Below are 27,703 nucleotides of genomic sequence, written 5' to 3'. Positions count from 1 at the left end.
AGTGCATATATGACACTTGCAGCTCTTTCATCCAGTGTGCACACCATGCATGAGAAAATAAAAAGCCTCTGCTCACCTGGGCTTGCAGGGGCAGATTAAAGAAACCAAATCTGTTTTCTCTGAAAGAGGAGACAGGTGGGGAACTTGATTGCAGCCTGCAAATGCCAGCTCAGAGAAAGCTTTGTGATGATAAGAGGGGCTTCAGTGAATAGCTGAAGATACAGGCAGATCCAGAGCCTGGAAACAGAAATGAGGCAAACTCAGAGTGGGAAGCAGGGTGAGTAATTAAACAGCATCCATGGGGACAAAGTGATTCACTGGTACTTCTAATAGAGGGATGGATGTCTTTCCAAAAGACAGCTGTGGCTGAAGCAGGAGGTGTGTGCCAACAGGGAACACACGCAGCATCCCAGGGATGGTAACTGTCAGAGCTAACCTTGATAAAAACATGAATAATGAGGAAAGATTTGGGATTTCAGTGGGCACAGTGGGGAGCACACACGCACTCGCACGGGGCTGGGCAGGGGGTGGTGGCAACAGCCTTCCAAAAAGCCACTTCTCACTATTTCATCTCCCCCATCTCCCTGTGCCCAAGCCCATCTCCCGTCGCTCTCCACACGTTCTCCTGCCACTGAGCTCTTTGTGCCATTGTCCTCTGCTGAGAAGCTCCCAATGCTTCTGCTTTTCAGGCTGTGCAAGCCCCTGGACAAAGCCAGCGTGCAGGGAGCGGGTGTACAGTGACTGAGCCACGCTTGTTCCAAAATGCATCCAAGAGGCTCTGCAGAGATAAAAGGCAGAAGAGAAAGGTAACTGTGGGTGGTGCTGGGGGAAACGTGACAACAGAAAACAACGTGCATACGGTGCGGTGCTTGTACAGACAGCGCGGCAAGATGAATTGTTAACCTGAAGCCTGCGGAGCAGAAGAGCAAAGCAGAGAGCCAACCTGCCACAGCCATGACTGAGGGTTTCGGGTTGTGCCTGCAGGTGGCACTGCACGTGCTGTGCATTTGCAGAGAGGAATGAAGGCTCAGATGAGTTCGAGGCAGCTGTGCACAGATCAGCCTGCAAAGCCCAAAGGGAAGCCCGCAAGAATGCAGAGCTGTCACACAGCCCTCCCTATGGTGTTTCCTTCTCCATCAGAGGCAGAGCCTCAAACCCAGGATGAGGTGCACACAGCAGAGAGCTCCCAGCAGCAGCCAGGCTCCAGGACAACGTCGTGTAGGTGACGTTCTGGGGTTGGACACTGGAGCACCGCCCACCTCAGCCCTTCTGGGAGAGGCAGGAGCAGATTTTGGCTTGGACAAAAGCACCATGAGATGTCCAGCAACCGTGGCTCCATCTGAGCGACACCTGCTGGCTTCCAAAGGCAACAGCCTTCCTGCCAACAGCAAATGCAAATTGCCAGATGTCCATTCAGGGACCATTTGGGTTTTCAAGTGTCTACCAGACATTCTTGCCTAAGTGTCTCTTTATCCACTGTGTTCTTCCTGCATGAAAATACAACAGATAGGCAAGATGAAGAGATTTCCAATCTGAGAAGAGCACTGGAAGCACAGCAGGAGATGGCAGCCAAAAGGTGATTATGAGCCAGTTTTCAAGGCAGGTTTGAAAAGAATCTGAGAACAAACCACCCTAAACAGCCTGCGGGGGCTCACGGCTACTAGCTGATCACGACAGCCATGGCAGGGGAGAAATGCCCCAGCTGCTTGAGAACTGCCAAAGAGATTTAAGAGAAAAAGATGTGGATCCCACAGAAAGGCACTTTAGGTAGGAGTTCAGCAGGGTGCCAAAGGAAAACAGAGCTGGTAGAGAAGTGCTACATGCCAGGACATGTCCTGTCACCCGCAAAGACTGGAGCTTCTGTAGTACAAAATACCTTGCAACATAGATAAATGATGGATGTCAGCCTCAGAGGACAGCGAGATGAGTCTGAAGGCAATGATTCTCTTTGGCAGTGCTGTCACCAGGAGGAACATGCAGCGTCCCTGCAGGTGCCTTGCACTTCAGCAGTGCTCCTGGCCCAGATGTGAAAGGGTTGGGGAAGAGCCTGGGAGAGTTTTCAGAAGAGCACAGCCCTGACGCATGGGAAGTATTTGGGAACTTCTACAAATCCTTCCTAAAGTGTTAAATTTTTTAAGCCTAATTAATGTTATACTAATACTTTGATATCAAGCGTGGCTTAAATCTTGGACAGCAGTGGGGGAGGGTCATGCTGCAAGTGGAAAAGCAGCTGCAAGGAACTGGAGGTGCCTCAGGCAGAATTAAACTCCAGAGTAAGGACCATCAGTGTTGCAGCACTGCTCCCTGTGTGTCTGCGTGTTCTTGTGCGGCCTCAACTGCACTGTGAGAGCAGGTGCAAAGGAAAAGACGAAAAAGGAACAAAATAATTAAGTAGCTGTCCATAACAGTCCACTCTATAACCAAAGCCCCTTTGTGCGCTGGTTAAGTAAGAATTTATTCTTCCTTTATCCAGAACCTCTCTGGTGCTCGGGGGCCAATTGCTTTGCGTTCATCCCAGCTCCTGGCCTGAATCCCAGCAGGCTCCGTGGCAGCCAAATCCTGATCTGTTTTTCCTCCCCGCTCCCTGCAGTGTGACGGGACTTGTTGGCACTCGCGTGGTTTCCTACAGTTGTCTCCATGCTGTGGCGAGGGAGCCTCGTGCTGCTGGGTTTCCTGCAGTTCCCCTCCCAGCAAGGAGCTGGGGTTGGTGGGACATCGCGCTGAGCTGGGGAGCCACGAGGAGAGCTGGGAGCACTGCTGCACCCTGCCTGCCTTGCCACCGTACAGGGGATGGCAGCGCTATCCACAGACACTCACTCACCGTGAGTGACTCCTGGCTGCTGCTCAGGATCCCGGCACCAACATCAAGCACACTTCCCAACGTGCATATTTATGATCCCAGTTATCACCAAACAAAAAAACGCAGGCTGCTGTGTAAATAAGTGATTTTTTTTAATCTGAATTGGTGGGTTTACATACATCACCCACCCCTGCTCAGCAGAACAGCTGGTGTTTACCGATTTCTCATTGCTTTTCCAAGCAACGCAGAAAGACGCTGTCTGCGGAGTCACAGCTGCCCCTGAGATAAGGAGAGCTCAGGTTTGCCTCTGTCCCAGACACTGCTCTGCATCCTGACAAGCCCCGGCAGCAGTGTATGCCCAGTACTACTCCTCTGCCAACATCTGGGGCTGATAAATGATGCCACATCCACAGACAGCATCCCCAGCTGTACAGTGAGCATGGGGCTCCAGCAGAGCCCTCCAAGCCACAGTGTGCTCCCATCAGGCTGCAGGAGGATCAGCTGGGCTTGGTTATTTTGGTTAGGGGTTAGGGTTGGAGTTAGGGGCCGAGTGCAGGCCCTCAGGAGGGGAGAGACGGCTCCTACCCACATCACTGAAGTGCAATCTTTCCTGCCAAGCAGCAGCACTCCCCTGCCCAACTGCTGGACCCTGATGTACTCAGAGAGGTTTTCTACCCCTAGACTGTCCCATGAGGACTTGAGGCAGGCAGCAGGAGAAGGGTGTGCCTGGTACAGCTGGGGATAGGAAGGTCTCTCCACCTAGCACAGGCAGTGAGGATTTGCAGTACCATGCAATGAGGGAATGATGAAAGGTGCCTGCTCATAGTGGTTATTTCTGCTGGTTGTTGTATTTCTGCAAGAAAGAGTAGTTTCCAAGTAATCCAAATAACTAGCTATCATTACACTTCTGTCCATATCTATATTTGCAGTTATAAATGCTCCCTTTTTTTTCTAGTGCCTCTGGAGGCTAACACCAGAGCTAGGATGAGCCAGGAATTATTCTTGTCATGGTATTTCCACTGCCCAAGAATGAACATATGTTAAAGAAATCCAGTCCCTCTTTATTCCAGGATTTAAATGGCCCCCTGGGGCACCAAACAGCCAGCTTTGGCTTTACGTGGGCTTGCATTGCGGCTGGCAGTGCTGATGCTGGCAGTTCCTTCAGCTGCACTCAGCGAATGTGAGGATGTGAGGAGACCTGATCCACCCTTTCCCCTAATTTTTCCTCTGTCTGCCCATAATGGCATTCATGCTGATGAAGGAGGGCTGGGCACTGGTGGCTGCTGCCTATAGGATGGACATGGACAGTCCAGCTCCACCAGCTCTTCACCCTACAGCACCTTGGAGTGAGCGCCTCCTGCGTGGTCCCTGTGCTCTGCACACACACATGGCTTCTCCTTGGTGTGCCTGAAAGACAGCCAGCTCCCAGCCCTGTGGCCCAGGGGTGATGGATGACATCCCCACACCCAGGAGGGGCACAGGATGATAACCCCCAGCCCAGCTGCCCCAGGACCTGAGCCATCACCTGGTCACCTCCTCTGGCACAAAGACCCCATCCTCTTCTCCTTGGCCCTTCTCTCCAGGCAAGGAGAAGTCTCCTCTATGGCTGGAGGAACGCTGGATCCTCTCCCTCCCACTTTGTGCAGGAGAGAGCTGGTGGATCTCTGTGGGTGAGCACTGGGCACCTGACATGAGCCCGTGGAGCGAGCCAGAGGGATTCCTTGCATTGCCTCCCCTGAAATCTCACTGTATTTCATACGGGACAGAGATTTACTTCATCTGAGCATAGGGCTGAGGTTCTCCAATGGCATCACCTGAACGCGTGATGAAGAAGCTGTATATTCACTGCCCCAATGATGGATGCTCGCAGGGATTGGAAGGGGAAAAAGAAGCCAGCGTTCGCAAAGAGCAGCGAGGAAATAAATGTTCTGCGTTCAGCATTTACAGGCAGTGGCGCATGTAAGTCAGACGGGGTGACACGCACCAGGTCCCTCTGTGAAGCCCCAGCGAGCTGCCAGCGCCCGGAGCAGCGCTCGCCCATCAGTCCGAGCTGCAAACGCGGGGCTCGGTTGCTCCCTGGCGGTCAGCAGCCGCCTTGCTGCCTCCTGGTTGCCTTCCCTTTGCCTTCCCCCCACTCCCCGCCCGGACTCTGTGTTTTACCCGGTCCCTATCCCTGTCTGCCGCCGCCGCCGAAGCTTTTGTCGCAGTGTGGGGCACAGACCCGCACGGAGCAGACAGCGCAGCAAACAGCCGCAATAAATAACGAGCTACTATTCCAGTTAAAACACGCTCGGGTCAGGGGCCCAGGTGGGGACAATCAGCACCTTGTTACCGACCCCATCCCACACAGCTGCACTCCTGCTCCAGCACCAGTTGCTGGGGCCTCATCCTGCCCCACTCTGCTGGCAGTGCCATGTGCACAGCCCCGTGCCCAAGAAACGTGGGCAGGACTCCAGGTCCCTTGTCTGTTGGGGACAAGAAGCCAAAACGCTGCTGGTGGCAGGACATCTGCTCCCGGAGAGCACATGGAGCTGGCGAGGTCCTCAGGCACATCCCATGGTGACACATCCATCGCTCAGACGACGTGGCCTCCCTCACTCAGCCACCTGGCCCGATACGTGGCACAGCCTGGCATGTCCATGGATCCCCGCGGGGCGCTGGGGATGTTGGCCAGCTTGGCACCAATGAGGCCCTGCAGCTCCGCATCTCCCAGTTCGGTGGCTGCAGCGAGGGCCAGGAGGAAGTAAGCTGCTGCGTCCTGTTCATCCTAACCGTAAAGAACAGAGTGTTAGGAAGTAGCTTAATGTGAGGTCACAGGGTGTGAGGACGCTGGAGCAGAGCCCAGTGTTTCCAGGCAGAACCCAGTGACACTTGAGTTCATTGAAATGGGCTCTGCGCAGTCAGCGCTAAGGGCCAGCACGCTTCTTCCCAACTGCCTTTTGCTCTCAAAACCTGGCAGTGCCAGCATTGTGTGTACTTATTCTAAAGCTGAAGATAGGCTTGGAGAGTCATGGGGTGCAGCTGCCTACAAGGGTGGCTGCTCTGCTGGCAGATGTGGTACTTCACCTCCAGCTCACATCATAGAATCATAGAATGGCTTGGGTTGGAAGGGACCTTAAAGCCCATCCAGTTCCAACCCCTACCATGGGCTGGTTGCCCCCCACCAGATCAGGTTGCCCAGGGCCCCATCCCGCCTGGCCTTGGGGACCTCCAGGGATGCGGCACCCACAGCTCTGGGCAGCAGTGCCAGTACCACACCGCCCCTTGAGTAAAGAATTTCTTCCTAACATCTAACCCAAATTTCCCCTCTTTTAGTTTAAAGCTGTTTCCCCTTGTCCTATCACTATTAAACCACGTCAAAGATCAAGATCTGAGAGCTCAACACGGCACCACAGAAAGCAGCTTCCTACCTTTAGCTTGCGCAGGGTCAGGTTGCCAAGGTGGCAATACACCTTGCAGTAGTACAGGGCCTCTCCAGAGCACTGCAACATGGGGGGACGCAGGGCGAGTGTCTTCAGGTAGCAATCTTCAGCCATCTCATACATCTGCAGAAAATAGTAGACTGTAGCCAGGCGGTGGAATGCAACCAGCTCTTGCAATTGATCTCCTGGAAAAGAGTTGCTGATATAGTCAGCCTGCAGCATGCTCGCAAATCATTCCCAGCCCAGCACACTGAGCTGCATTTGATCAACAGCCCTGGGGCACAGATCTCTTCATAAGGAGACACTAGGTTTGAAAACAGTCTAGAGAAAACAGAGCCAAGGGCGGGGCTGCTGATACCAATGCAGGACAGGTTGCCCAAGGAGTATATCATTCAGTCAGGGGATTTCTTGGTGCTGGAAAGGGTTATGACAAGACTTGTTCATCTCAAACATTTATGCTGGCATTTTGCTGGCCATTACACCTACTTCTGCAGTGGAACGGGGTGAGTTTATTGGAAGAGCCTGGGCAAAGAGGAACTGTTGAGTCCTGTGCCTTATCAGACTTCCTGTGCTTCGGTGTAGCAACAACCCTCTGCCCAGCAGTGCCCCGCTCCTGTAGGACTGTCACAGAGCTTAAAAAGGGAAGTGGCCTTAAAGAGATGTTACGCTTAGGATAAGAATAGATCCGGAGGGCTTATGAAAGCAGGAGCATCTCCCCTGCATGTGCACGCTGCTCTCACCCAAAAGCCAGCCCGCTCTGCCAGCAGCTCCGCGTACCCGTGGGTTTGCATCACTCACCCACCCTGGTGCTCAGCCTGGCTGCCAGTGTGGCAAACTCCAGCGCCTTTTCGTAGCCCTGCAGCCCGATCTGCAGCTCCGTCAGCTTATTGAACAGCCGCAGCTCTGTCTTAATGGCCTGTAGCTTCCTGGCCAAGGGCACTGCACCACCCTGGTGAGAGAACAGCGAGTCTGGTCTGTTCCTGGAGATATGATTACAGCTCTGCTAACAGAAGGGCGGCAGTGCAGCAAGAGATGAACTGAGCCCTTGGCAAGGCAGGTGGACAATGGAGTGGCTGGGTCCTAGGCATCCCACTTCTAACCCTTAAACATGAGTTTCATAGAATCATAGAATCATAGAATTAGCTAGGTTGGAAAAGACCTACAAAATCACCTAGTCCAACCATCCACCTACCACCAACAACCCCACTAAACTATGTCTCCCAACGCTATATCTAAACGTTTCTTGAACACCTCCAGGGACGGTGACTCCACCACCTCCCTGGGCAGCCCATTCCAGCACCTGACCACTCTTTCAGAAAAGTAGTATTTCCTAATGTCTAGCCTAAATCTCCCCTGGCGTAACTTGAAGCTTGAGTTTGATATCCCAGAGAATGGTCCTCAAAAGCTGAGCCTCACATCTCTGCCTTTCCTTAAGTGCATGAAATTCTGGCTCTGAGCACATCCCCAGGACTGACCAGCCTGCATCTGAAGTTGCCAGAATTGGTAACACACAGCCCCTGCTCCCATCCCCCAAACTGACCTCTGGGGAGATCTGCAGCTATTGCAAAATGGGTCTGTGCTCTGAGCTACCCCCTAGCAAAGTTTCCACGCATGCACAATCAGAATGACAACGTCCCTCTCCACCCTGTGCCCCTGTCCCTCTATCCTGGCCACACAGTGCTGCAGTTCCCCATGGTTGTCACCTAGAAGGGACATAAGGAACACGCTCAGAGGGGTCAGTACCCTGTAAAACTCCACCGCTCGATCTCTGTGTCGGCTGCCATTAAAAAAGTTATCGCCTGCTTTTTCATAGAGATCCATGGCCAAGGAGAAGTTCTCAGCTTTCAGAGCAGTCCCAATAGCTGCCTAGAAGGAAGAGGAACTGGAGTGAGACTTGGAAAGGGACATTCGCACGCAGACTTTGGAGTGATGAAGTAAACCACATCATCCTACACTTGAACCTCAGTGCTCCAAACAGCACAGACACAGGTTGGCGAGCAGGTGTGTGGGACTGTCCTGCTGCATTAGTAAGTGATGTGTGAGGATGGAGCCAGGAGTCATACGTGTCCCTGTGCGGGGTCAGAGTGCCAGACTGAGCAGCTGGGGCATCCCATGGAATCAGGATGAGAGTCAGTGCATCCAGCCTGCCTCGTCTGTCATTATGGTGTGGTGGAGGCAATGTCGAGACTGACAAGGGGAAGAGACAACCAGGACAGAAAAGGTGAAGTCAATGGGATGGGAGTGATGGCAGGTATATGAGCTTCTGGGAAGAACAGATATTTGTGCCAATTACACACCTGGCCATGGTCCCACCCTCCAGCCAGAGCATATTGTTCTTTCCATCGTTACAATCTGTCAGTGCCAATGACCATGCCAGTTCAGTTGCCCAGTCACCAGTTCAGTAGTGCTCCTGGGGTAACAGTGAGGACCCAAAGCCTCCCCTGTGTGTGCTCGGACTGGTGCGTTTCTGGACACCCCAGCTCAGTGCAATGCCAGCAGACCGAGCCAGCCTTCTGCTCTGCTTTCTTTGGGCATGTGGAAGGATTTTGTATCTTTTAATAGAAACTGCTCTTTGAATGACGGAGCCCTAAAATTTTCTGGGAAGCTTTTCTTCTTTGCAGCTCATCTGATAGACTAATGTTGGAGATGGAAAGAAGCCAGTAGCCTTCTGCTCCAAGAAGTCTCCAAGCACTTCTCTGGCACCTCACCCCTCATCTGTGTGCATTTCAATGGGAACTCATCACCTAGCACTTCCTTTGCCACTCTCACATCACTTTCTGGCCCAATGAATTCACAAACTTTCACCCAAGAACCCTCTAAACCCAACGTATGGAAGGGAAATTAGGACATTTAATGCCAGATAGTGCACGAGTGCTAAGGCAACAGCTCCTCCTTCCAGCAGCAGGTTTCTACTGCTCATGAGAAGAACTTTCCCTTCCAAGTCTTCCAGCCCAAATGGCTCCTACTGAGCCACACAGTTGTGATGGGAATGCAGCACCAGAGTGGGAATGGGACTGCTCCAGACACCTTCCCCATACCTGAAAGTACATTTCCACCAGCTCGTCTTCCTGCATGAGATAGTACAGCCTTCCTGCTTGCAGCCAGGCCTCTGCTGCCTTGCCAGTCTCCTCGAGGTCAATGAAAATCCTCAGACTCTGTTTGGTGCAGTCCAGCGACTGTCTCAAGGCCCTGTGATGGCAACAGGCAAGAATACATTACAGAGGAATCACAGGATGCCAGCAAGCAGCTGCAGAGCTGCCATAACACCTTCACTTCCCAGCCAAAGTCTGGCACCCAGAACCAAATCTCTGTCTGTTGTTTGTCCCTTGGTGCTGGCAGAAGGACAGTTCTGTGCCACACATGCAAGGCCAGCCGTCCCCTTCTCAAGCCCTGTGTCACTAGAGGACAAGGGGCAGGCAGCAGGACGAGGTGTTGGGTTGGACAGGCTGCCTGCAGAAGGTGGCTGTGGCCATGGGTGGGAGCAGTGCCCAGGGCATGTTTGCTTGCTTGGTATCTTGCTTGTGACTGTGCTCCAGCTGTCCTTCCAGGGACCGGGGTGCTTTGTGAACTGAAATAGCACTGCTCACATGAGAGGCATCTGCTTCCTAAATTCCTTCCCTCTGAACTCACAGTGACCCAGCGCGGGAAGGTGAACATCCAAGTTAGTGACAGCCCCTGCCCACTTATCCTTCTGCGACACAGGAGCTAGCTCTCCACTATTTGACATGCCTGTCTTGAAAAACTGAAGAAAGTCTGTGGTTTATCCACATCTTTCTATTCCCTCCTGCCTAAACTAATCCATCACCTGCATGTGTCAAACAGGAGATTGAAAGGTGAGCTGATACGAGGTCTGATGTGTAACCCTGGGGAAAATATTCTAGCAGCAATAGGAAGGACAGGCTCAGTGGCTGGAAGCTGAAGCCAGGGTTATTTAAATAACAGATAAAGAGTCTATTTTTACTAGTGAGCGGTGATTAATCACTGGGATAAGCCTCCAAAGGAAGTGATGAATTCCCTGTCACTAGGTCCCCTCTGAAGAAGGCTGGATGTCTCTCTGGAAAGCTATGTTTGGCCATCCCCCACTTTTATCCCAGCTAGCAGCACAGTGTTTGCTGGCTGTCCCTGTGATCTGGCTGACATTGAGCTGTTCCCGCAGTGCACAGGGACAGCTCCCAGACCTCAGCCACTCAGCACCCACCACCTGTGAGCATCCCACCTCTCTGCAGGGACTTTGCTGTGAGCACCATGGAAAAGCCACTGGTCTTGCATGGATGAGCAGAGACTCCTCTCTAACAGCATCTGCACAGGAAACAGCCATGCTCAGGACTTACTCAGGGGTGCCCAAAGCCTGGTAGAGCTGGCTGAGGGACTGCTGAACATTGCCTTCCAACTCTCTGTCCTGGAGTTTCTGTGCCAAGGAGACGCGGTGCTCGTGGTAGGTAATGCAGGCCTGGAGGCTGGGGCACACTTGGCTGTAGAAATGGCAGAGAGCCTCAGTGATGTGAAGCTGACCTGCATGGTAGAGGGAAGGGCTGTGTTAGGAAACTAACGGGGTGCTGCACTGAGGCAAGCACTGCCCCATTCCTGCCAGCAAAGCTGTACTCACTCCTCACGTTATGCCACTTCAGGGCAAAAACCAGCGCAAGTTCATAGCAGAGTTTCCCATCTTCTATCTTCCCTCTGCTGACCATGGCCTGTGCCAGCCACAGCAGCACGCGCACCGACTCCAGCTCCAGCTCCTCGCTGCCCTGCAGCTCGGCGTACAGCTGGGCAGCCTGCAGCAGGTAGAGCTCAGACAGCTGACTCGCCCCACGCGACTGGCTCAGCTGCCCCAGGTTGGCCAGGGTGATAGCCTGGTTCCTCTTGTTCCCGGTCTCCTTGGCCTTGTGCAGTGCCCGGAGGTAGTTCTCCGCTGCCTTCTGCACCTGCCCTGCTCCTTTGAGGGCGATGGCGAGGAGGTTGTGCACCGCTCCGCCCTGCGTCACGCTGTCCGTCCCATGCAGGGAATGTAAGAGCTGCCCCATGATGTCTGCAGCTGGGCCTGGCTGGCTGCTCAGAAGGTACATCCACCCCAGGGATAGGGAGGACTCGAAAGCCTCCTCCTCGCCTATCAGCTTGCTGAAGGCCACAGCCCTTGCTGCATAGCACACCGCCCCGTCCAGCACACCGTGCTGCAGGTACATCCGGGACAACACGGCACACAGAGTCCTCTGGGTGGTCACCGCTCTGCTCTCACAGGAGAAGTGCAGTGCCTGCTTGAGGTAGGAACATGCCAGGGCTGGGATGCTGCTCCTGTCCAGCTGGCTTCCTGGGAGCTTGGACACATTTTGGAGGATGAAGCCAGCTCTCCAAATGGGTGTTGGTGCCCCACTGATGCCACTGGGAACAAAAGACCTGGCAGAGGCCAGCGCGATGTTTGGCAAGTACTTCTTGTCATACAGATAGCTCAGGATGGGGGTGGCGTCCAGCGGCACAGCACTAGTGTCTGGGCTGAGTGAAGTGGTGCAGAGGCATTGAAGATGCTCAATAAAGGGCAGCACTTCATCATTCTTTCCCAGCTGGAGGAAGAGCTTGACAATAAGGAAGCAGACCCGTGCTTCCAGAGGAGCGTTCCCCACAGCAATGGCCTCCCTCAGGACGTACATCATGACCCTCAGCTCATTTTCGGAGCTGAAGGAGCGGCCGGGCAAGCAGACAAGCAAGGCCACCATTTTTCCCAGCAAGGAGAAGAACTTGTTTTTCATGTTCTGTTTCAGGTAGATGAAAGCAAGGTTCACGTGCAAGGCAGCCAGCAGGGGCAGGTCCCCAAGGCCCCTGTCCAGGGTGCTCATGGCTTCCTCAAAATAGACTCGAGCCTGGGAGAACTTGACTTTTTTCATACAGAGCTTACCCAAGAGGAAACAGAGCCTGACATGGGCCCAAACTGAATGAGTCCTCTTGGCCCAGTTCCTGGATGTCTCGAGGTACAAGACCAGTTCATCCTCATCAGAGAAACCATAAAAAGTGGAGTTGAGAAAGGAGAAACTGTGATCATAGAGGCTTTGAAAACAGGGCATGTAACTGTCCTGGTTAAGGAAGGTCAGTATGGGTTCAAAGACATCAGCATCTTCCATGTGTCCAGCATTCAGGTCAATGAAGAACTTGGGATCATCAAAATCATTCAGCTTGTCCAGGAGAACATCTTCCCAGGTAGCAGGGGCTGACTCACTCCCTGGGCTGGACTGCTCCGAGGTGCTAGCTGTGACCAAGCTGTTTATCTCCTCCCAGGACTGGAGCAGCTGGATGTCCTTACAGCCACGGAGAACAGCCTCTGGAAGGGGACAGGCAAACCACAGTGAGACATTTCCCCATGTCAGAATTCACTCCTTGGCATCACTGTAAAAGCATTCTCCATGCACTCACCTGATGGCACTTTCGGGAACATGGCTGTGGGTTCAAAACCATCTACACAAAGAGACAAAACAAAACAAACAGCCCACAGGCTAGATCAGTGTCAGTGTGCAAACACAGCACTCAAACCTGCCAAGCCCCAGACTTGTGTCTGAGAGAGCAGGCTCACTTCTGGCCACAGACACCACACGAAGCTGCAGTTTCGGCCCCTCTATATTCTGGGGTTTGGCTTAGTGCAAGACCATGGAGAAATGGCAGGAAACAGAGAGAAAATAGCTGTGCTCTCCATGGGGGCAATAGAGCTAGGTAAGGAGAGGGAACTCACCCAGGCGGTACACAGAGGTGATGTCAGTGCGTGCCAGCTCTCCAAGGAGGGTGGCAAAGTGCTGCTCACCACCATTGCAGGGGATGCACAGGAGGGGCAAGTTTTCTTCTTCGCTCAGAAACACCAACCCCTTTTCTCTAGGTTGAGGTATATAACATGGAAAAACAGTCAGTGTCTCCCTGCTGTTCTGTAGTGTCAGAGAAAACTGCCTGAGATTTATCTTGGGTGAACCTGACCCAGGAAAGCCCAGCAAATGCAAACAGACCTAGCAAGAGCTTAAGAACCTCATTCTCCCACATGCAGTCTTGGAAAAGAAGCATTTTGGGATGGGTATTGAGCTTGAGGTGTCTTGAAGCCAGCAACAAAGACAACTGCTGGGTCCTAAGAGTGCAGTTGCCAGCCATGCTCCTCAGATAGCCCTTGTCCCTGTCCCTAGCCTGGCATTCAGTTCTGTTCAGTGAGGAACTGTGCCAGGGGCTGCACCCCACAGAAGGCAAAGGGGAAGAAGGAAGCAAAGAAGAATTATGTTTTCTGAGCAATGATCAGAGCCCTCAACCTTGCTAGACTCACAGCCCCTCAGAAAAGAGCTACAAAGACAAGAACATTTCTAGTTGAAACTATGAAGCCAGCTCATCTGGTACAGATGTCCTGGGCTGCCTTAGCCAGCTCTAACCCAGAGCCAGACCTGTTCCTCTCCAAGAATCACCTGAAGCAAGCGAAATATGATGGCTTTGTCTGAGCAGAGACTCCTGCAGCCTGCTGGCAGAAAAGCCTGGCCAAGGCTTCTGGACAGACCTCACATGGATCCTCTACAAAGTCCTTGCAAAGCAAACCACACGCCCTGGACTCTCTCGTAGGCTTGAGCTGGGACTTGGAGTCTATCCTTCCTTTCCACCCAACTTTAAATTCAGATAGTAGCAGTAAACTTACAGAGGTTCGCAAGCCTCAGCATTTACAGATCGCACTGGGACAAAGCCGATGTTCCCACTGCTTTGAGATTTGCCCACAAACCACGGGAGTCCTGGAAGGAGGAAGCCGATGACTTCTATGCTGTCTCCCTTGGAGAAACTCAGTTCATCCCATGCTGCTCCTCTATGGTCCACTGTGGCTGTGCACTTGCCTTTGACTGCGAAACAAAGGCAAACAATGGCATTTCATTGTGAGGCTCACTGTTAAAACTTCCTTGCTAGAAAAGACTTAGGCAAGGAGACCATGATGTCAGCTCGAGAAGACTGCCTCTGTGTTCCCTGAGATTCGTTGTGCTCTCAGATTCAGACCTCTGCAGTTTCTTCTTGAGAAAAAATATTTTGATAAAATATACAGGAGGCATGGGTAAAACTCCACAGAGCCAAAGAGTGAAAGCTCTGGGAGCTGCACTACAGAAGGTAGCTGAAAAAATGAAGTTGCTGTAGCTTCACAGGAGATGGACTGTCTCAATTCTCTGCTAGGATGAAATCCTTAACAGTGCAAATGTCTAGGACAATCTGAGGATGCAATACTCCCCTGCAGCACCTCGCAATGGAGTGCCATTGTCAGATCAAGAGATGGACCCTCTGCATTTTGGACCAAACCCATGTCTCCAAGAGCCATGCCCATCCCTGGGAAGGGCAGCCACCCTACGTGGTTATCACTCACCAATCGGCTGGGAGGTTGTCCCACTAATCTCCTGGGAGATGCCAAAACTCACAGCATAATTCTTCAGGAACCACCTGCCAGGCAAAAGGGAACCTTGCTGGTCCTCTCTGAGCAGCCCTCAGGCCACCCCCAGGGACAGTCTCACACAATCAGGGCAAATGGACAGCACTGCCAGTCCAGCTATGCCTTGCAATGGTGGTGCAGCTTGCACCTCCCATCTGCAGCTTCACACCTTGTGCAAAAAGTAGGATGACTTTGCCACCCCATAAGGAGGATTTCACCATGTGAATATAAGATCTGTGCATGTCTTTGCAACTCAGCCAGGTGTGCAACATCAGGCCACATTTTGATTGCCTTTACTTAAGATCTGGGCTGTTGTTTTGTTGTCACAAGTAATCCCATCTATGACATAAATCAGTGCTATACAGGAATGATACCAGAACTATGTCCTTGCTCTATTCCAATAATGGAACGTGAGCTGGTTCCAGTCATCTCAATGCATAGCATATATTCTCACACAATTGTAGGGCTCTTGCCCAGTGCCAGAGGTAAGAGCAGCTCCTTGCTCCTGATTTGGTGTTAGCTGGTGCATCATCTTGGCTTAAGCTCCATTGATTGCCTGTCTACTTACTGGTAGAACGGGTGAGGTACCGGTTCTAGGGCAGTCACCGGCACCAGGCCTCGTTGGCCTGTCAGCAAGGACATCCCTTCCCACTTGGACTCCTCTCCAATGTTCTTCACATGGACCAGCTCGTTCCTGCAGAGCTGCAGGCCTTCCTCTCCCTCCCCCTCTGTCTGGCACACACTGGGCACTGCTCTGGAAAAAAAGTGACCTGTGGATAGAAAGAGTCATGGCCATGTCAGTGGCACTGGCACAAGGCAGAGCCCGGAAGAGAGCTACACCACAGTCCTGCAATCCCTCCTCACCTTCCTGGAGCAGCAGACCCAGATATATGGTGGCCAAGCGATTTTTGTCCATGGACACTCTGACCTCTGTGTCCTCCACCAGATCACAGTTCAGCCAGAACTCCTGCTCAAAGAGAAGCTGCTCCAAGCAGCGGCCTACGTAGCCTAAAAACAGAGGGAAAGCAGCATCAGCACCCTGCTTTGCTGGGTGGCACGAACTGCTCTTTGGGTGTCCCGCAGTCTGCCATGTGCAATAGAGATTCAATAGAGGAATTACCCAAAAGAAACCCCCCCGCCCGATCTTTATGTCTGACCCAGAGAGTAGTTTTGCGAATCTGTACATGAGTATCAAGGCCTTCTGATTAACATTCCTTCCTCTTTAAGCTGTTCTCTCTGTTACATTACTTTTATTTGTTGTCACAGAATACCTTCTCCAAAAAAGCTCTTCACACTCTTTGGATCCCCCCCACCCTGCAGACATTACCTAATGTTAGATACGTGGAAAACTTCCAGACTTCTTCCAGGGTTTTGAAGGAGAGGAGGAACCGATCTTCCTGTGCCTGTATGCACAGCAGCCTGGCTGACAGCTCCTACATGGAGACAAAGCAGGACTGAAGGGCTGGCAGTCATACATGGGATCTCCTTTGGCAGCATGGCAAGAAAACCAGACCCCAGGGTGCAGGAGCACACCCTGGGGGAACTTCCCAGTGGGTTGGGTGTCCCATCACACATCCATCCCACCAGGCCAGGAGCCTCCCAGCGCCGTGCTCTGCTCCTACCTTGAAAAGAGCGCAGACATCTCTGTTGTCACTCTCCAGGGCCCACAGCTTCCTTCTGGCTGCTTCCTGCAGCTGGGCATTGGGGCACCGTGAGGAGCGGCTCTCGATGGAGAAGAAGAGTGAGATCTCTTGAAAAGGAAATGTGCAGGGTTAGGGGGAGGAGGAGCTCCATGCCACACGTCAGCCCCATCAGGGCTCAGCCTCAGGCAGCACGAGCCGATCCCGTCCTCCTCATCCAGACACACAGGTGAGGAACTCAAGGGGTGACAGCGCCTGGTTAGCACAGTGCCAGGCTGCGTTAAGTTGGTGGAAATGTTGATGATGCTGAAGGCAGCACCTTACCTGGTGGAAAGCCCTCCCCAGCCGCCAGCAGCACGGAGCAGGGCTCTGGGGAGCCTTCTGCTGCCTCAGCTGGGCTGCTTGGCTCTGACGCGCCCTCCTTGCCTACACAGGGACACAGAAAAGCCACTGTCAGGTTTTGTGGTGGAATCTGGGACATTCTGCCTAAACACACCACCCGAAAGCAAAGTCCAAGGGCCATGCCACATGTCTGGCTGAGGAACTGCGTGAATCCGGCTTCACCCTAAAATGATGCTCAGGGCTGGAAACAGCTTTATTGTGTCCTACCTCCCTGATAACAGTGAGCTTGCTTCTTCCCAGAGCTGGGGTAGCCTTGAAGTAAGTGAACTTTCCCTCCTTGCTCTAGGAACAGGTCCTCCCAGAGCAGATCTGGGAGCACAGTGATCCCATGGCAGAGAGGTTCTTTGGAGAAGATCTCCCCAGCACAGAAGGGCCAAGGACTTGCAAACTCTTTGCTCATCAGTCTGAGAGTCAAAATGTATTTTCTCTCCTGCCTGCTCTGGTTGGTATCTGAAGACCAAGCTGTTTTCTCTCTGCTTCACATGTTATCAACTATTGCAATAGAGGATTCAGGAGAGGCAACTCTAGCTGGTAATTATGTTAATGATGGCTGTGACATATAAAAATCCACCTTTCTCTTCCACAGCTGTATTGGCTGTGGAGAGGTAACAAGATTGAAAAGCAATTATTGTCAGCGATTAGATAGAACTCACTAGACAAACATGCACCCAGAGATCTGAACTGGGTCATGGTTAGTGGGCAGTACTGGTGCTCAGGGGACAGTTGGATTAGATGATCTTAGAGGTGTTTTCCAACATTAGCGATTCTGTGATTCTATCTGGAGCTAGAATGGTGTAGTGGCTTTTCTAAACCACTTCTGTCACCATAACTATATTCTGTTGCCCTTATTATTTAGCCAGCTTTGCTAGGCAGTCAAGATGTTGTTTACACACAGAATTATAATCCTTACATATAGTCAGCAGCAAAGAATAGCCCAAGGCCGGACATGCGATTAATGGGCTTTTCTTTCAAAGAAAAGCCTCTACATTTCTCAACAGCTGATGTGAGCACTCTTAACAAAGGACTTCATCCAGGAACTCCTTCCCCCCCCAACCCTGCCCTTGCATGGGGAAACGGAGGCTGGGAAGCGAAAGGAGCCGGAGGCAGAGCTGAAACAGAGTGCCTGCTGCCAGGGCTGGGCTGCGCCTGCTTCCCATGTCCCTCCCTTCCTCTCCAGCCCTCAGCCCAGCAGACCCTCAGCATGGTGTTTCCTTCCCAGGGACAGGTACCTGATGCCATGGTCTTCTCCCACCACCATCGTCCCTGGTGCTCAGCTGTGGTGTGCTGCTGGCGGTCCCGGTGCGGCAGGAGCAGGGGCGAGCGGGGGCAGCAGGACTCACACTCCTCAGCTGGTGAAAAGGGGCGGTGGGGAGAGGCATTCAGACCCCTGGTGGGATGCTCCCAGCCCAAGGGCTCTTCTGGCATCTCGGGGGCAGCTGAGGTGAAGGAGGGGGCAGGTGGGGCACTGCTCATGCTGGCACTGCCAGTGGTGCGACCAGGTATGCTGGGGCTCCCCACGGAGCAGGCCAAATGGATGGAGCTGGGGCTCCTTTGGGTGAGAGGAGAAGTGGGTTTGCTCCCAGCTGCGCTGGCTGCTGCTTCAGTGTTTATTTTTGTTTGGGCCCAGTTCAGAAAGGGAACTAGCAAATTTTTAAAGAGACGAATTGAAACTGCTGGTGAGGAGTTGTTGCTAGTTGTGCTAGTGACTCATTCTACCTCCCCAGTGCTGAAATATTTTGTAATGTGGGGCAGGAAGCAGCCCCAGCCCCGAGCTGAGAGCAGTTCCAGGCTCTCCAACCCCTCTCTTGGCACCCCCTGGCTCTCCCTGTATTGCCACCCTCCTGCAGCACCACAGGGCTCTGCAAGTCTTCCAAGCAAAGGGAGCCAGCACTCAGCAGTGAGGTCTCCCCAGCAGCACCAGCAGCATGGCGCTCGTATGTCCCACAGCCCCACTTGAACAGAGCAGGGCTGTGGCCTCCCAGCGGATAGCTTACCTGTGCACCCCAGGGCCAGGTCCTGGTGCCAGGGGGCCCCCAAGCAGCAGCCCATGTGTCCAGCATCGCCACCAGCCCCAAGCCGGCAGGCTGCTGCTGTGCTGCCGGGGGAAGTGAGCCTCTCACCGCCGGCCCCACTGCAGCTCAGCCCGGCCACAATGCACAATGGGCTTTCAGAGCAGGCCCTGTGTGCTGGTGAGGCGGGGGCCGGGCACGTCCCACCGGCCAGCATCACTGCCCCACTATTGCCTCGGGCTGTGCTCTCGCCCTCGCCTTTGGGCGCCTGTCACCAGGCCCACGTGGCACATTCCTCTCATTCCTCCCACTGGAGCCCCAAGCTTCAGCCTGGCCTCTCCGGAGATCTGCAGTCCTGATCTCCCCCCCATCCAAAGCAACCCACTCCCAGTGCCGCTGCAAGAACCCCTCACCTGCTGGCACCACCTGCAGATCCTCCAGCACCCTCCATCCGCTCCCACATTGCCTGCAGCTCCGTGGGCAGAGCTATAGACCGGTGAACCGCCTGCCTCTGCAGCACAAAGAGCCAGCTCGTTCAGGGCTGGCGGGGCTTGTGTGTGGATCAGAAGAGCTGTGTGAACCCCAGCACGAACCCAAGAGGAGCAATCAGGTGGCTGTGCGCACTCTGGGCTGCCCGTGGTGGATTCTGGCTCTCTCTTTGCTCACACACTCTGACCCTCACCAGGCTGCAGCAACCTGGGACCCGCTGGATGGCCTCAGTGCGCTACAGGTGGCAGAGGTGTGCGGAGCATCCCTGGGAAAGTCCAGCACAGACCCTGCATGAAAGAAAAAAAAAACGCCACAAAAGAAAGTCTAGGGAGACAAGTCACAGGCAGGGCGGGCTTCTATGGATGCACCTTTCCTTTAGGAATGGGCTGATTGCCACCACAACAGTGCCTTGCTTGCCGTGCAGCACTGCTGGTGCTCCCAGATGCCACAACCCTGGGGCTGCCAACCATCCTTCTCACCCGCCCTGCTGCAGCCCTCAGTGAGAGGGTGCAAAGCACCACTGTTATTTCCCAGCATGCCAACACTGAACTGATCCTTCCAATGCAGAGGGGGACTGGGGTGAGGTGAGCGGCTGGGACACGCGCTGCCCCCGGCAAGGAGGCTGCCTGCTCCCGCTGCACCACGTCCCAGAAAGCTCCACATTTAGAAAACTCCTGCAGTCGACCTAGGGATGCGCTGACACTCTGAAGGCTGGAGGAGGAATTCAGCTCCCAGCACGGCTCCCAGAGTGCCCAGGTTCCACACGCACAGCCCAGGGCTGTGTGATGCCAGGCACAGCTTTGCAGTAAGGTGCTGCTGGTCTGGGGTTGCCTTGCAGGGGTCAGGGCTGCAACAAGGCACCCCTTTTCTAACAGCCTTGTTGCTTCACACAGGGTGCTGTTTGTTTTAGCAATACCTATTTATAAATTACTGTCAAATCCTTCTGTGCAGAGGACTATACTCAAACAAAAATGTCTTCATCTGTTGTTTTGAAATCTCTGTGCTTTTAAGTTTATCTAGATATCTTAAGGACCAAACCCACCTCTCTACAGGTAAAGGTAAACCTCATGTTTGACCTGGAATGTAATTTTCCTTTTGGCCAGCAGCCCAAACCGCTCCCATTGCAGTCTTCCACTGTGCCTCAGGAGCACCAGGACCCATGCACAGCCCTCAGTGCTGCTGATCCCATCCCAGCCTCCAGGTTGGGAGAGGCTGCAGAGCAGTGCCATGGGATCCCATCTGGCACAGCCCCACTGTTGAGAGGCCCCCCAGGGCCTCTCCTCCCTGTGCAGCCCCAGTGAGCGCTGCTGCCAGCTGTGTGTCCCTCCCAGGGCACTGAACAGGAGGTGGGAGCTGCCCAGCACCCCTCGCCCAGGGATCCAGCACTGCCAGTCTCTGGGGCTGACTGCTGCACCCTCCTGGCACCAAATCCACTTTGCTTGATCTAGCAACTGCTGGTGCGATTTCTCCTTTCATTCTCCTATTAGTTCCTGCATACGAAAGACCTCAAACAAACCTATTCCTCACTAGTGTGCTCATAACCCCCATACCTGAACCTCAAACTCCACCGGGACTAAGAATCCAAATACAGATCTATGCTGCTGTGCCCCTGCACCGAGCTGCTCCAGGCACCTGCAAGAACTGCTTCCCAGCTGTGTTTGCTCAGCTGGGGCCGGCCAGCACCCAGCCTGCTAGCTATGGCCGTCCTGCCCCGTCCTGCCCCATACTGACCTGCTGCTCCGCAGGGCCCCACACCGTGTCCTCCTCATGGAGCCTCAGCTCCCACCTCTCAACGTCGGGTCCCCACGTGTGCGCAGACGTGTGGATGTGCCCGTGAGCGTGCCCAGCGCTGCCACTCCCTCGCACGGGGAAAGGAATTTCTTCCCAGAGCCGCTTATCATCTCGGGAGCCTCCGTTTCCCAGCAGAGTGGAGGTCAGTGCTCTGCCCTGCCATAAGCCGCCCAGCACTCCAGTGGGGCGCGGGCTCTGGGGGGAGCCCCACTGCTAACCCCGTGTTGCATCGAAGACAACAAAAGGGTTAATAATCTCTTCCAACATTCCCGTTTCCTTCAGGGAGCGCGCAGAAGTTGACCATTCCGTGGCAGGTACAAAATGCAGCCTCCCCGCTTCTCACTTTGTTCTCTAGAAATGAACCTGAAAAAAAAGGAAATCAGCCCCGGCCTGACGGCAGCAGGGACAAAGCAAACAAACGCGACGAAGCATTTTCTTTCAGGACAAACAAACTTCTCTTCCGTGGTTTTGATGCTCGATGCCAGGCAGAGCCGTGCTTTCCTCCCCCACCCGCTGAGACCCCCCCGGCGCCAGTAGCGCTGCCGGGCACAGGGCAGAGTGCGGTGGGGGCATTTCCTCATTCCTGCGCTCCCGTTCCTGCTTCCACCTGCTGCAGGCAGGCGGTGACGGGCACCTGCAGCGCAGCTCCTGCTCTGTACAGGGCACTGCAGCCCGAAGGCGCTGCTCCGCAGAGGGGAACTCACTCCATCCCGCAAGCAAAGGGTTACACGGCCACGGGGCCGTGCCCAGCTGAACTCAGCATTTGGTGCTCAGAAGTGCTGAGGCCTGTGCCTCTCCCGGCTCGCATTGTTTGCAGTCGGGGCGGAGGAAGTCAGTGCTGCTGGACAACAGGCGGTGGGGCTCGGCCATGCGGCTCGGAGCCCCCCAGCCATGCTACTGCGACCCACTGATCGTGGGGCCTGCAGCACATGGGGCTGCTGCTGTGGTCTCACCCCCACTGTTTGGTTTGGGATCAGCAGCCTCCTCCCCACTCCCCATGTGGCCAGTGTGGCCCTAATGTGGTTTTGGAGCAGTCATGGGAAATGCGCAGTGAGTTTTGGAGCTCTTGTAGAAAACCTCTCCCTGCCTCTAGAAGAGCTCCTTCCAAAGTTGTGGGGATGCGGAGGCAGCACAGAGCTCACGTCCTCTGCCAGATAGGAGGTAACAGCTCCCAAAAGAACCGTGAGCCCTTGGGACACTCCTCCCAGCCCACCCGCTGCGGGGTCCCTCCTGCCTGCGGTGGGACAAGGTTACTGGAGGGGGGCTGTGGTTCCACGCTCCCAGTGCACAAGGATGCTCCCACTGCAGAAGGGGACATGAGGAGATGAGCTTCTGATGTCCCCAGCTTGTCCCACATCCTAGACCCCCAGCCCTCCTGGGTCGTGTATGTGCTGGGCAGGCTTCCCTTCGGCACAAGGCACAGCAGAGGAAGGTCATGTTGCTGTGTCCCCTGTGGGGCAGAGGCTGCTGCCAAGCCCAGAGTCTTTTCTATTCCAGTTCAATAAACCTGAAATAAAGAGACACGGTGCCATAACTTGTGAAGGGCTCGGGAAGCCCTCTCAGCAGCCCCGTGTGCCCAAGGCACACCTGAGAGCCTTCCCCTCTGCGTTCAGCAGTGCCTTACCCGACTCTTTCTGCTTTGAAGCCCCGGCGTCCCGTCAGCAGGCCCACAGCGCCACGGGGGGATGCTCATTAGCTAATTGCCAGCCCCGCAGAGCCGCACAGCGCAGGCAGCAGGGCTGTCCCCCTCGGCTCCTTGGTTGCCAGAGCCAATAGATGGCAGCAGCCGCCGCGCCATCAGCTCCCCGGCTAAAGCATTTCCCCGCGTCTCTCCCACTATTACTCTTCCCTGCCTCTGTTCTTACCCTTTTCCTATTTTGCCATTGAGACAGAAATGAACAGGACAAGAAAGGAGAGCTAAAAATGACAGAGTGAGCACAACGCCGCGGATCGCCCATTTTTCATTTTTCAATCTCAGCCGCTGCAGGAAAGCGTTCACAGAAACTTGTTTCGCTCACCTTATAGACAACAAACATTTATAAAATCCCAGCATTTTCCTATCCCTACCCCTTCCAGTATTCATGACACAAGGTGCAGGGGGCTGGGTGGCTGTGCCTCATGCACAGAGCACCAAGAAGCACAGAGTCATGGACTGTCCCAAGTTGGAAGGGACCCATAAGAATCACGGAGTCCAGCTCCTGGCACATTCAGAGCTTTAAGCTCAAGCCCTGTGCGACAACCTCACAATAAAAGGAAAGCGTTTAAAGAAATGTTCCGGCAATTTTGGCCAGCTAGGAGTTTTAGGCATTCTGCTGGAGGAAAAAGAGGAAAACTGATTGAGATAGTAATTGCTTATGCTGATCTTGAGGGTTTTTTTGAAGCGCTTAATGAGCCAAGCTGCTGGTGAAGGTGTTGGTCCTGGTGCCATTTGCTTTTAAAAGGAAACAAAGCGGCTCAGCGAGGCTAAGCGTCTTGTTTTGATATTTGCAGGGTGGAACATTGTGATTGCTCGACTTACAAAGCTTTGCTGCTTCAATTTTTTTTTTGTACATAAAGCAGAGGTTGAAATCAGAATGAAAGCTTTCAGTTTAAGCTAATTAATCTGAACACTTTGATGCGAATCCCGTTGTGTTTCCTCAGTTTTGTTCTCCGGGAATTTCTTTTAAGAGTCTGCATTCCATTTTCAGACTGGGGGAAAGGAAAGAAAAAAGTGAGATTTCCTACAAAAGAGATAACCCGCCGTCCACCCAGGGCTAGAAATTCTGCGACTGTTTTTATGTGAAGAAGAAATGATTTTTCCTAATTATGTGGTTCAGTCTCACCCTGAGCTGCGCAGGCAGTGTGGAGTGGGGATCAGCCAAGGACACATGATGGGGAAGGCGATGTGGGGTGGAGGAGAGGAAGACTCTGTGCCCCAGAAAGCACAGTGCTCAGCCCCAAAAGTCCCCACGTTCTGCAGGAACTGCTCTGATTCTCAGTTTCCCCGTGAAACAATATGAGGAACAAAAGGAAGAACAAGCCCTTGCGATAACGCGGCTCCAGCAATAAGAAAGCAGCAGCGTGTGCCAAGGCTGAATGGCTCTTACGGGTAACACGGCCCGAGGGCCCCGGGGAGCTCAGTGGGCACCGTGCCCGCTCCCCTGCACCCGCCCCTCTCACATCCCACTCCCAGCACTCATTGCCCCGGAGCCTCGTGGTGAGCACAGCTGCCTGGCAGCAGCGTCCTGCGATCCCAACCTGGGGCCGGAGGGAGCGTGGTGTTTGCTCTTCCATCAGTCCCCACTGCTTCGGGAAACTTAAAAGGGAACACTAAAAATAAACCCGACTTCCTATGACCTTTCGTGGGTTGAAATGGAGCTGGCAGTGGGAAAGCGGGTCAGGTACCTCGGGGCCAGAACCGCAGCTGGAATAAATCTCCCTTTGCATAACTGTGCCTGGCCCCGCGGGTGGGTGTGCAGGGCTGGGCGCAGCGGCTGCACCCGCACAGGGCACAAACTCGGGTACGTACACAGGGGGTAAACAAAAGAGCTCCAAATGTGTGAGCTGAGGGTGCCTGGGAGGCCAGCCCTGCTGCACGCAAGCCGGCTTTGCAGGATGGCCACAGCCCGCAGATAGCGCACGCAGCATCACCTGGAGCACTCTCAGCTCTCAGCCGTTCTCCTTTTGTCTGCTTTTATTTTTTTTTATTGTTTTGTTTTTCCCGAAATCATTTGCACAGCACTAACGAGTGAAAATTCAAGTTTGCTTGCTAACGATCTATCATTTGATTATCGCCGTAATGCAGGCAGCCTGGGAACAGCTGCCTCCGCCTGTCTGTGCCTCCTCCTGCCGACACATGGAGCTGCTGGGAAGGAAGGGCCGTTGTGCTGCGGTGTGAGCTGGAGGAAAGCCAAACCACTGGCGAGTGACTGGGAGTGATACAGCTGAGGAAGAGGAGCAGGGCCCTGTGCTGGCAGAGCACTGTGCTGCCAGGTTCCACCACCCTGTTTTCCTCTTGCAGCTGGGGAGCACGGGGCTGGCAGTGGAGGTTGCTCACCAAGATAACTGTCAGTCCAAGGGCAAAGGAAGAGCATTGCAAGCCTGTGGCTCCAGAGAGAGCCCTCTGAGAGCTCTTCCATGTGACTGTGCATGTGTGTTTGTATGTACGTGCAAATCCAGGTGTGCTGAAGGGGATGCTATAGCTTCAAGCGAAACAAAAATGCAAGAGCTCAGGCTGATGATGAGCTGACCCCTATGCACTCTGAGGACAGAGACGTTTATATGAATTTTTACTGTCTGACATCTCCTGGGTTCATTGCTCCTAGCCTTGGGAGCTGCGAGCCAATTTGCCCTTGCAGCATCCCCATTGCCACACACTGCCCCAGTCCCCAGGTCACACAGCAGGGAGCAGGGACCCCTTTCCTGGGGCCCCTCTGTCACTCCACTGTGAGGGACAGGGGCTGCCCCCGGCCCTTGGGACCAATGTCCCTGCTCCAGGACAGCAGCCTGCAATGGAAGCCCACGAGTGGTAGCTTCCTGAGCCACTGGTCAGGATGGTGTTGGGCTGACTTCTGTGAGTTCCTGGTGCTGCTATAGCACAAGATCCATTTTGAGGCCAGTCCCAGAAATTTCACACACAGTCAGCAGCTCCTTGCTCTCGCAGGAACCAGCCAGCAGGAGTCAGGCATCAGGAAAAGAAGGAATCCAGTGATCACCCATGTGTGGACAGCTTGGTGCATCCCTTGGCATCTCACACGGGGAAGGAGGCAGGGATAAGAAGCCCACTGTCCAGGGAAGCAGTCAGTACGATTAAATGAAATTAGCACCGTTTTTCCCCCTGTCCTCCTGCACTCATCAGGATCGTGTCCTGTTTTGCTGAGCGCTGCAGGGTCCTGCAGGCAGCAGCCCGAGTTACTCTGTGCACACTGTGCACTGAATGAGGCAGGCGCCTTATGGGAAAAACACACAGCTAATAATTGCTGTGAAAGACTGTGTTGCAATGCACAGACACAAAGGGATGAAAGGAGGCTGCGCTCACATCCTGACATTTCCTCATTTTGGAGCTCTTGTCTCAGGCATCCCTAACAGCCTTTCAAGGCAGCTTTCACAGCCAGTTTCCTCTGTCAGAGGAAAGGAAACGGAATTTCCAAACACCCCAGGCAGGGCACGAGGGGCTCAGCATGGTGACATGTCACCCCCCGCCTGGGGCCAGCCCTGGCGCTCCCAGAAAGGAAACACTGAGATGATTCTACTATGATTAGTATTACAGAATCATAAGGGTTGGAAAAGACCTCTACAATCATCTAACCCAGCCATCATCCCATCACCACTAAACCACATTCCCTATAACTTCTGCTCCACCCCCATCCACACAGCACCTCTCCCTCTTATTTCTGTCCCTGTTTCCATCTTGCAACAGCAAAAGCAATCTTGTTAAGGGGAGATCTATGCCCAGGTGCCTCTGTGGGACCCCACTGCCCATGGAACACTCACAGAGCTCCCACCCCTTCCCCACGGGTGCCAGGATGGGAGATGGGAATGGGGATGAAAGAAGGCTGCGCTGGAGCACCCGGAGCTCTGCCAAGGCACCATGTCCTTCTCTGCAGCAATCCTAGCCTGTCTCTGCTGGAAATTTCAAGTTGTTCTGATGGCAGCAAGTTAACAAGATTTGGAAACCAGGTCAACGGAAGGAGCTTAATTAGCTCTCTGAACCGTGGGGACAGCTTGCATCGTGTCTGCTTTGTTGACTCCTGGGATGGATGTTATCAATACGGTATTTGTGAGCTTGGCACCCCTGGTGCTCCCCACTGGGAAACTTTGCAGCCGAAGTCCTCACATCAGTAGCATGGAACAGCCCGAGCTGTCCTGCTTTACAGCAGCACTGCTTTCTCCCTGCCCGCTTCCCCTCAGCCCTGTAAGGACCCGCAGAGCCCCCACCACTACTGGCCCAGCTCCTCCCACCCAGCCAGCACTTCTCGGTGGGGCAGAGCCGAAGGGGACAGGCAGTGAGCTGGCAGTGTCACTGGCAGTGCAGGCATTGCTCACACAACCTGCTCCCTGTCTTGTCGTGTCACTGACAACATCTGCTGCTGCAACGAGAATAGCAAAGGAAAGGCAAAGCAAAAGGCCCTGTGAGAGAGGAGCAGGAGGGATGCAGGGCCCTCCATGCTACATGAAAAGCCCTTTCATCAGAGGCATGGCCACGGCTTGCCTCTCTGAATGGCAGCACAGCTTCTCGGGGCTCCACGGGCAGGTTGTGCTCAGCCCCAACCCTGCTTACACCCTGGGAGCAGCTCCACCAGGTGATGCTTTATTCTGACAGAGTGTCTCACAAACAAACCAAGGAACTAATGGCTTTGAAATCCTTCCAGGAATTCTGACGTGCTGCCGGTGGAGAAGGCTCTCTGCTGTTAGTAAGGAACGAGCCCCCTCTCCATCCTGCAGCCAGACACCCTGCACCCTGTGCGGGATGGACACTGGGGTTCCCTGCATGGGGCAGCCTGGATGGCTGCTGTGGGGAACCTCGCTGTCAGAATACCCCCTCCCCACGCCTACATCCTGGGACAGCATCTCGTTGCATCCTGCACTACCGCAGCCCCAAGCCAGAGGGATGGCAGCACGACGCTGGGGGCAAACCGGGGATGCCGGGGGCTGCAGCAGGACGCAGGGCAGGGCGCGGGGCCGCGGGCAGGCGGTGCCCAGCAGATGGCGGCGGTGCCGCAGCGGAGCCCCGCACACAGACCCGGCCCGGCCCGGCC

At 54.1% G+C, this 27,703-nt stretch overlaps 1 protein-coding gene across 7 annotated transcripts; it reads right to left on the bottom strand.

Moving 5' to 3' along the window:
- On the bottom strand, positions 4,624–22,726 carry SH3TC2 (SH3 domain and tetratricopeptide repeats 2). 7 transcript variants are annotated; one of them, XM_021410495.1, is made up of 20 exons: positions 22,591–22,726; positions 20,907–21,329; positions 19,100–19,462; positions 17,907–18,026; positions 16,600–16,701; positions 16,258–16,385; positions 15,963–16,068; positions 15,500–15,643; positions 15,204–15,405; positions 14,573–14,646; positions 13,868–14,063; positions 12,938–13,074; positions 12,625–12,666; positions 10,829–12,532; positions 10,554–10,734; positions 9,261–9,411; positions 7,966–8,088; positions 7,021–7,171; positions 6,211–6,407; positions 4,624–5,567 (listed from the first exon to the last, which is right to left on the bottom strand). In XM_021410495.1, exons 4-20 carry the CDS (start codon positions 17,914–17,916, stop codon positions 5,376–5,378), a joined length of 3,840 nt encoding a protein of 1,279 aa, XP_021266170.1. In that variant the 5' UTR covers positions 17,917–18,026; positions 19,100–19,462; positions 20,907–21,329; positions 22,591–22,726; the 3' UTR covers positions 4,624–5,375. The 7 variants fall into 7 exon arrangements, 5 of the variants coding, with proteins under 5 accessions (XP_021266170.1, XP_021266172.1, XP_021266173.1 ...); XM_021410497.1 differs by lacking the exon at positions 22,591–22,726 and adding an exon at positions 21,601–22,073; XM_021410498.1 differs by lacking the exon at positions 22,591–22,726 and having other exon boundaries at positions 6,211–6,345; positions 7,025–7,171; positions 20,907–22,078.

The sequence above is a fragment of the Numida meleagris genome, chromosome 12 (assembly GCF_002078875.1).
Source record: "Numida meleagris isolate 19003 breed g44 Domestic line chromosome 12, NumMel1.0, whole genome shotgun sequence".
NCBI classification, from domain to species: Eukaryota; Metazoa; Chordata; class Aves; order Galliformes; family Numididae; genus Numida; species Numida meleagris.
The sequence above is the reverse complement of the archived record's forward strand: the minus strand, read 5'-3'. Positions and strand labels throughout refer to the sequence as shown.